General features: G+C 43.6%; 1 protein-coding gene across 1 annotated transcript in view; it reads left to right on the forward strand.

Moving 5' to 3' along the window:
- The first annotated feature begins 3735 nt into the window (after positions 1-3735).
- TGS1 (trimethylguanosine synthase 1) overlaps positions 3736-8690 on the forward strand; it is a 37509-nt gene continuing 32554 nt past the window's right edge. Inside the window, exon 1 of the mRNA XM_045292908.1 lies at positions 3736-3907. Within this exon, the coding sequence (XP_045148843.1) occupies positions 3804-3907 (104 nt within the window). The 5' untranslated portion in view covers positions 3736-3803. The remainder of the gene's footprint in view (positions 3908-8690) is intronic.

Consider the following 8690-nt stretch of genomic DNA (forward strand, 5'->3'; position numbering starts at 1 on the left):
AAAAATGAGGACTTAATGCCAGGGGCTTAAGTGGAGAGCAAATTTTTTGAGAATGATGAGGGCAATGAATGTACAAATGTGTTTTACACAATTGATGTATATATGGATTGTGCTAAGAGTTGTATGAGCCCCTAATAAAACGATTTTAAAAAAAGATAAAGGAAATGTCCTATGAACTTCTTAAGGTACTCTCATATTAATACACCCATTGCCGTCCTTGATGATAACAGATCTATACATTTACTTTTTATGTTATCATTTGCTTTGAGAATATTCTAAAAATGTCAATTGAAAGAAGTACTCACTTTTCTTCAAATATTTCCCTTTGGGGGAGGGGCATATATATTTTTAATAGTTTAACAGAGGTCTGGTACTCAGTTTTAGTATATATGCATCCTACTTGGAAACATTAGAAGCTTATCTACTATTTCATCTAGACATCTGGCAAACTCAATCCTTTTACCATATAAAATCCATTGCAATCAGTGAACAATATTTTTAAAATACTGTTTATATTTCAAGCTTCAAACTCTAAATTCTGATATGAATTAACTTTCGCAGTTATTCGTGAGGAAAGTAAGTCGGAATGCTCTTCAAACTCTAGTAAACTCTTCATTCTACTTGATGACTAGTGGCTTAAGAGCTGGGCTGCAAACCACAAGGTCAGCAGTTCTAATCCACCAGTCACTCTGCTGAGAAAGATGACGCTTTCTGACAACCTCAATATGGATGACTCTAGGTCTGATATAATTTGCCAGACTGCTGTCTCATCCCACAGATGACAGTGAAAGACCAAAATCTATTTGTAGGCTCCCACAAGGACTAAGCCTCTGGTGAAACCCCTCTGGCCGTAGACCAAGGATGCAACAGCCTTGCTACAGAGTACACCGGAGAGTGGATTACTCCAGATTCAGTTAGATGAAAACTTAACACCTTATCATTTGTTCTCCCTTTTGACTCATTTTAAATTTGTGGTAGTTCTTATTATTTTCTGCATTCAAGTGAGAGTTTTCTCAGTTTTATTGTTATTGTTTCGTTGTTTTATTATCTTGGTTGGTTTCTTTGGTTGTCATCGTCGTCGTGTATATTTTTCAGCACATGAAATCCAGCATAGTTAAATCTATAGAGACAGCATGTATTAATATTTTCTGAGTGGATCAATATTGTCTTAGGGGGATGGCAGGAGAGGTGGGGGGTGGGTGGGGAACTAATAACAAGGAGTACAAGAAAGAGGAAAATGTTCTAAAGTTAATTTTGGTGATGATTACAGAACTTTTTAATATGATTGAAATAATGAATGGTATGATATGTGAATGTCAATAAAATTGTTAAAAAGATACACAGCCCTAGACACCCAAAAGGGCAGTTCTACTCTATCTTAAGGGGTTGCTGGGAAGCAGAATTGACTTGATAGCAGGGATTTTGGAGTTGGTTTCGACTTTATTAACTTAGTCGCTCATTAAAAAACAAAAGTAAAACAAACAAAAAAATTGCACATTTCTATGGGTGTATTTTAGGATTTGAGCTGCTAAATCCAAGACCAGTGGATCAAACTCACTGGCCTCTCTGAAGAAGAAAAATGTGGCTGTCTGGTCCCAGAAAGATTGACGGGTATTAGAAACCCACAGGGGTAGGTTTACTCTTTCCTTCAGGGTCAGAGTGTAACAGAATCAGTTCCATGGTTTGGTAGCACAATAGTTAAGTGCTTGGCTGCTGACCAAAACGTTGGTTGCTAGACCCTATCAAGTGGCTCAGGCAGGAGAAAAGACCCAGTGGCTTAATCCGCTCCTATAATGATTACAATGTAGGAAACCTTGTGGGACAGTTCTTTTCTGTCATAAAGCATCACTATGAATTGGAATCAATTCAAGGCACACAAAACCTGTAACTGCAGCACTCTGACCTTCTTGAGTTCTTAAAACGAGCCTATCCATGAACTCAGGCTGGGCAAAGCAAGAAAGCTTGCTTTCTGCTCCTGTAAAGATTTATACTCTTGGAAAGTCGCAGGGGAAGTAGAGCCTGTCCTATAGGGCCAATAGGAGTCAGCACTGACTCGATGGCAGTGAATTCGGTTTGGTGGGACATCGGAGCCACAGGATGTGGAAGTGTAGTTTAATTTCAAATCAGTCTTCTACAGCTTTCCACCCATATTTCCCACTAATATTTTGTCAGCATTGGTAAACGTAGCCAAAATATTGGTGACCACCCTAAATGTCAAAAAGGAGCTCTGGTGGTGTAGTGGTGATGCATTGGGCTGCTAAGCCAAAAGCCAGTAGTTCAAATCGAGTGACTACGCAGGAGGAAAACGAGGCTGTCTACCATCGTACAGAGCTACAGTCTCAAAAAACGCACAAGGACAATTCTACCCTGTCCTATCTGGTCGCTATGACTTGTAATCGACCAGGTGGCAGAGAGTAGCTGGTTTTGTTTGGGGGCCTACATACATGTCTAGATTTTACCCCATTTTCAAATCGTTCCACAGAAACATCAATGCCATTAAGAATACAAACCAAGTCCTACTGGCTCCAAGGACTTGCATTCTGATCTAGTTCTTTGACAAACCTGTCTGGGCAAGTTGCAACCAGAATCACACGCCTGACTGCCCTTTTCCAAATCCGGCAGTGCTGCGTCACCTGTCTATATCCTAATGTTCTCTATTCTGCATTAGCAGCTGAGAACTGACCTACTTTACAGATTGTGAAACGCAGGGATAAACTGTGCTAAGAGTCTGCAAGGTGTGTGCCGACTCAAACTCTTAATAGCACCCATGCAACACCGGACATGCATGGTTTCACTTAGCCTTTCAGAAGTCCTATGATGTAGCTAACATAAGTCACCTCCATTGTAAAGACGATCAAAGGGACGCTGGCAAGTTGGGTCGGTTGCCCAGGTGCACAGCTAGCATGGGCATAACCAAAATTCAAAGAATGCAAACACTCTTCAGCCAATTTCCTTAGGGTCCCGCAGTAAACGCTCGTAATTCTTACCTACATTTCTTAAGCTGTTATACACAAAGTAGCTCGAAAAGGTCCACTGGGCAAGTCTCGGGGCCTCAAGAAAGGTAGCACCTCGCCTCCCCTAAATTTAGATTCTCGGCTCACTGCCATCGAGTCAGTGCTGACTTACAGCGACCCTCTGGTGGGGTTTCCCAGACTGTAACTGTTTACGAGAGCAGAAAGCCCAGTCTTAATCCCGCGGAGCTGCTGGTGGTTTCGAACTGCCGACCCTTCAGATCGCAGACCAACGCGTCACCACGACGTCCCCGGGGCTCCATCCATTTACATTAAACAAGCCAAACGGGAGGGTTCCTCGCGCGGCGGGGAAAGACCAGACGAGAGGAGAACCGGCTCCTGGTCTCCCAAGCCAGACCTCCCGCTCGGGCACGAAGCCCGCACTCGGCCGCCGAGAACCCGGGACGCGGGGGCGCGGGCGCGCGCGCGGTCCCGGCACGCGGCCTCCCCAGCTTCCCGAGGGGCGACACGGGCCGGGCCGGGGAGGCCGAGCTGGGAGGCGCGCGGCGCGGGCAGGGCGCGGGCGGCACGTACCTCGGCCGGGCGGGAGCGAGCGGCGACGGGAGCTCTCCAGTGGCCCGGCCGCGGAGCCAAGCGGGAAGACCGAGGCCCCGCCCCTTCCTGTGCCGCCCGGCCACTTCCGTCGGCGACACGCCTGCGTCCCGGCGGGATCCGCCCTGCCACTTCCTAACCCTTGTCTGCAGGGCTGGCCGGGCCGGCGGGCCGCTCGTCAGCCCCTGATCACAGAGCAGAAGGCCTCGTTCGAGACCAGGCTGCCGCGGAGCGAGCAAGATGTGCTGCGAGAAGTGGAGCCGCGTGGCCGAAATGCTCCTCTTCATTGAAGACCTGGCGGAGGATTGCAAGATCCGTTGCCTCTGCTCCAGGGCGTTTGTAGAGTAAGTACCCACGTGGTTCTCAGGGCACGTACTAACCGTTTTCCCCAGAAAGATAGATGTTGCAGACGTGGTTGTGATGAGTTGACCCTTGAAATCACGGCCTTGGTGTTTGACCCTTACACGAGGGGATGTGTGAGGGAGAAGAAAAGTCCCCGGATATTGACTTTATTGTGTACATTCAGGATTAAATCTACTTTGTTTGAAAGCTATAGTGCAAAAATGTATTCGCTGGCATGTAGTTTTATATTTATCAATTGTGGACATATAATAATCTGGGAAAGTAAAATGAAGTAGCTTTAGTGGGTGTGACGGCACAAGGTGCAGCTTTAATACTTGTGGTTAACCTTTTGTTAAAAAAAACCGTAAGAATTCTTAACTCTGAAGTGGACATAATTAAAACTAGTAGTTATATAAGAACGCTCATATTTACATGTGCTTTGAGGTGCCATCATCTTTGGAAAATATTTCTATCAGGGAAAAGTATTGCATGAAAGATAGCTAATGTGTGGGACTAAAGAAATGGTTTCTAGGAATGATTTTCTCAAAGTTACATCTGACCTAAGTTACTTAAATCTTTGTTCATTTCTAAGTAGGCATATTTGCCATAATCTCACATTCTTATTGTGAAAGTCAAATCTTGTGGAAGTTAATTTTTTTGACTTTGAATGGATGTGTAAATAGTGGAAATAAAATGAGGATGCACCTTTAAAGAAAGGCCTCATGATCTACTTCCAGGAAAGAGTAAAAAAGTACAGCACCCAGTTCTGCTCCCAGACATAGAGTCATGAGTTGGGGCCAGCTCGGGACAACTGGTCACTGCTAAGTTTGTGTGGGAGCATGCATTCCCCAGAGGAAAACTGTAAACTCCTGGGGAATCAAAGGAAAGCAAAACAAATGTAACAATGAGGAAAGAAAATTAGGAGATAGGGTTGGTAAGATAAGCTAGGCTAGACCAAAATGGAAAAGGCTTTGTAGGGAGTTCTCTGTTCCAAGATTAGGGTGGACTGTATCTCTGAATCCTACTTTACTGGAATGTATGGCTTAAGTCCCCATCTTTTGTTATCTCTGAGGGTGGGTGTAACACATTCCAACCAAGAGCAACAATATACACAACAGAACAAAGCAAGGCCTGGTTCTGCACATTCTGCACCATCTTAAGCTTGTTGAGCCCATTGTTGCAGCCACTGTGTCCGTCCATCTCTTCCAAGGCCTTCCTCTTTTTTGTTGCCCCTCTACTTTACCAAGCGTGATGTCGTTCTCCAGAGACTGGTCCAAAGTATATAAGATAAAGTCTTGCCATCTTTGCGGCTAAGGAGCACTCTGGCCATACTTCTTCAAAAACTGGTTGGTTTGTCCTTTTAGCAGCCCGTGGTACTTTCAGTACTCCTCACCAGCACAATTCACATGCATTGATTCCTCTTCAGCCTTCCTTATTCCTTGTCCAGCTTTCACGTGCGTATGAGCCATTGGCTTGAGTCAGGTACAGCTTAGTCCTCAAGGTAACATCCTTGCTTTCCAATACTCTGAAGAGGTCTTACTTATGCTGTGTATTTACCCAAGGCAATGTGTCATTTGATCTACTGACTCTTGCTTCCATGAACATTGATTGTGGATGCAAGCAAGCAAAATCCTTGACAACTTCAACCGTTTCTACATTTATCATGATGCTACAGATTGGTCCAGTTGTGAGGATTTTGGTTTTGCTTACATTGAGTTGTAATCCATACTGAAGACTGCAATCCTTGATCTTCATCAGCAAGTGCTTCATTCATGTCCTCACTTTTAGCAAGCAAGGTTGTGCATATTGTAGGCTGTAAATATGCTTTCCTCCAATCCTGATGCTACATTCTTCTTCATAACAGCCAGCTTCTCTGATTACAAATTGAGTAGGTATGCTGAGAAGATACAACTTTGATGCACACCTTCCCTGATTTTAAACCATGCAGTACTCCTGCCTTTGCACAGCTGTCTCTTGAGCCATGTACAAGTTCTGCATAAGCATAATGAAGTATCCTAGAGTTCCCATTTTTCTCAAGGCTATCTGTAGTTTGTTGTGATCCACACAGTCTAATGCTTGTCTTTGGCTAATGCTTTCAATGAGGCTGAACTCCTTCCTTCAACAACATTGGCTCTTGTTCATATGCTACCTCTTAAAATGTTTGCATGTCGGCCATTTCTTTTGGGTACAGTGATGCTGAGTTCCATCCATGTTCTGTGGATACGTCCATCATCATTCAATGTTTTGCCCATAGTATCTTTCAGTATTGCAACTTGAGGCTTGAATTTGTACTGGAGTTCCTCCAGGGTAAGATATGGTGGGCATGTTCTTTTTTGTTTTCTAACTCTAGGTCTTTGCACTTTTCCTTACAATGTTTTACTCTGTCTCCTCGAGTTGCCCTTTCAAGTATCCTGGTCAGGCCTTTGATTTCATCATTTCTTGCATTTGCCATAGCCACTCTGAATATGAGCAGGTTGCAAAGTCTCTAATGGCATGCATTTAGATCTTTGAGGCCATTACTGAAGCTTAACTTTCTCCATACTATGTAAATGTCCTATATTTTGGGATCTGTAATTATCCTAGGTATTGCAAATCCTAACCTCTGTGATGCTACTGGGGCAGGATGCCATCTACAGTATTGGGTTTTATATTGAGTTAATGCCTTTTGATATATGAAAGTGGTTAAACTAGTGAGCAGAGACTTCCACAAAGAAAGAAGAGCTGAGAGTGGAACCCAGGCTCCCTGCTCTAAGAACCTCCTAGAGCGGCAGTTCTCAACCTGTGGGTCACGATCCCTTTGGGGGTCAGAGCCCTTTCACAGGGGTTGCCCAATTCATAACAGTATCTAAATTACAGTTATGAAGTAGCAACAAAAATAATTTTATGGTTGGGGGGTCACCACAATATGACCCTGTATTAAAAGGTCACAGCATTAGGAAGGTTGAGAACCACTGTATTTATGCCAAGACATCTGAGAATCTCCATAGAATGCTGAGCCCACAGGTACTGAAAAGGGATAAAGGTCTTGTAAACTGAGCCAGAAGAGAGAAGAGTCTGCCTAAAGGTAGCATCTTGAACTCACACTTCTAATTACCTAAACTATGAGAGAATAAGCCCTGTAATGATAGTTATTTAAATATCGTGTGTGCTTCTATACAGAACCTAGAACGTTGTTGAGTTGATTCCGACTCCGAGCAAAAAAATGTGGACTAGAACATGCTCCATTCCTGGCTCTTGCTGGTAGCTTCTCAGAGGACTCATTTTATATACAGCAGGATGGCATTCCCGGGAATCCTGTTCACAGTTCCTCACAGGTGAATTCTATCAGTATCGTTCCCCCAAATTTACCAGACCCTTGCTGGAAAAGGTCATTCAGTAGAAGTTAGAGACTTACCCAGAAGAGCCACGTTAAATAATCCCACTGCCCCTGTAAAGCCCAGTATCAAATCTTGAACAAAACTCAAGGGAACATCTTCCCAAGTCACTACTGTATGTCTGAGCACATTTTGCCCCATCGTCAGTCCGTCGTACTGAGGGTCTTCACTCGTTCGCTGACCCTGTACAAGCACGATGCCCTTATTTAGGGACTGGTTTCTCCTGATAACATCCGAAGTAATTTGAGACAAAATTTCACCATCCTCTCTTGTAGGGAGCATTCTGGCTGTACTTCTAGCACAGATTTGGTTGTTCTTCTGACCTCCGTTGCAGTTTTCCATATTCTTCAGCAACAGCTTAGTTCAAATACAAGAATTCTTCTCTGGTCTTGTTCATTGTCAAAGCCCACCTGTATATGGGGTGATAGAAAGAAAGCACCACGGCTTGGACCTGGTGTGCTGTAGGACCTCCAAGTGGCCCCTTCGTTCTGGGCTCTGCAGCACATTTACTCACTCAGCGAAGACGGTCGATCTCTTCACTGCTGCTTCCATGAGCTTTGATTGTGGATCCCACCAGAATGAAATTCTTGACTACTTCAGTCGTTTCTCCGTTTATCATGATGTATAATGAGTTATAATCCATATCAAAGGCTGCAATCTTGGAGCTTCATCAACAAGTACCTCATGATACATTTGTGTGTGTTTTATATACGTCACTTATGCACGTGTATTTACAATTATTTCTGTATCTATTTTGTACCTAAATTTAAAAACAATGTCCTCATAACAACACTTCCAATTTTTGCGCAGCACATGAAGGTCCTTTCTAGCCTTCTATATTTCCATGTGTTTAAATAGCCCTCTTCAACATGGAGAACCGTGACAATAATGATCGTCAATATATTTACATACTTACACAGTGCACCTAATAGTCTAACCATAATGGCTCTCTAATGAGCTTGACCTAGTGCTGCATAACCTAGGTGTTGCCATTGATCCCCTCTCTGGCTTCCATTTTTACCCCTCTAGTGTCCCATGATAATAAAATCTAAATCCAGAGGGAATGGTAATAACGTTTAAATTGTGAATACCTACCTGGTTTGCAAAAGGCTATGGGAGACAGTGGAAGCCCAAAATCCATTTGCAGTGTCACCACATGGATTAAGCCTCAGGTGAATCCCCTCTGACCATAGTAGCAGGATCAGAGAGCATTATAATAAACGCAATTATGGCAGATGGAGTTAGTTTAAAACGTACTGTCATATCATTTGATCTCCCTTTGACCCATTTTAAAGTTGTAGTTTTTCAAAAGAGTGAAATGGGGATACACGTGTCTTAAGCCTCTAGTGAATCCCCTCTGAATGTAGACCAGGAAGGTGAATAACCTTGCAGAAAGCATTTGAAAGTGGAT

This window comes from Echinops telfairi, unplaced genomic scaffold (assembly GCF_000313985.2).
Source record: "Echinops telfairi isolate 266 unplaced genomic scaffold, ASM31398v2 ScPeMD7_1;HRSCAF=3_0, whole genome shotgun sequence".
Classification (NCBI taxonomy): domain Eukaryota; kingdom Metazoa; phylum Chordata; class Mammalia; order Afrosoricida; family Tenrecidae; genus Echinops; species Echinops telfairi.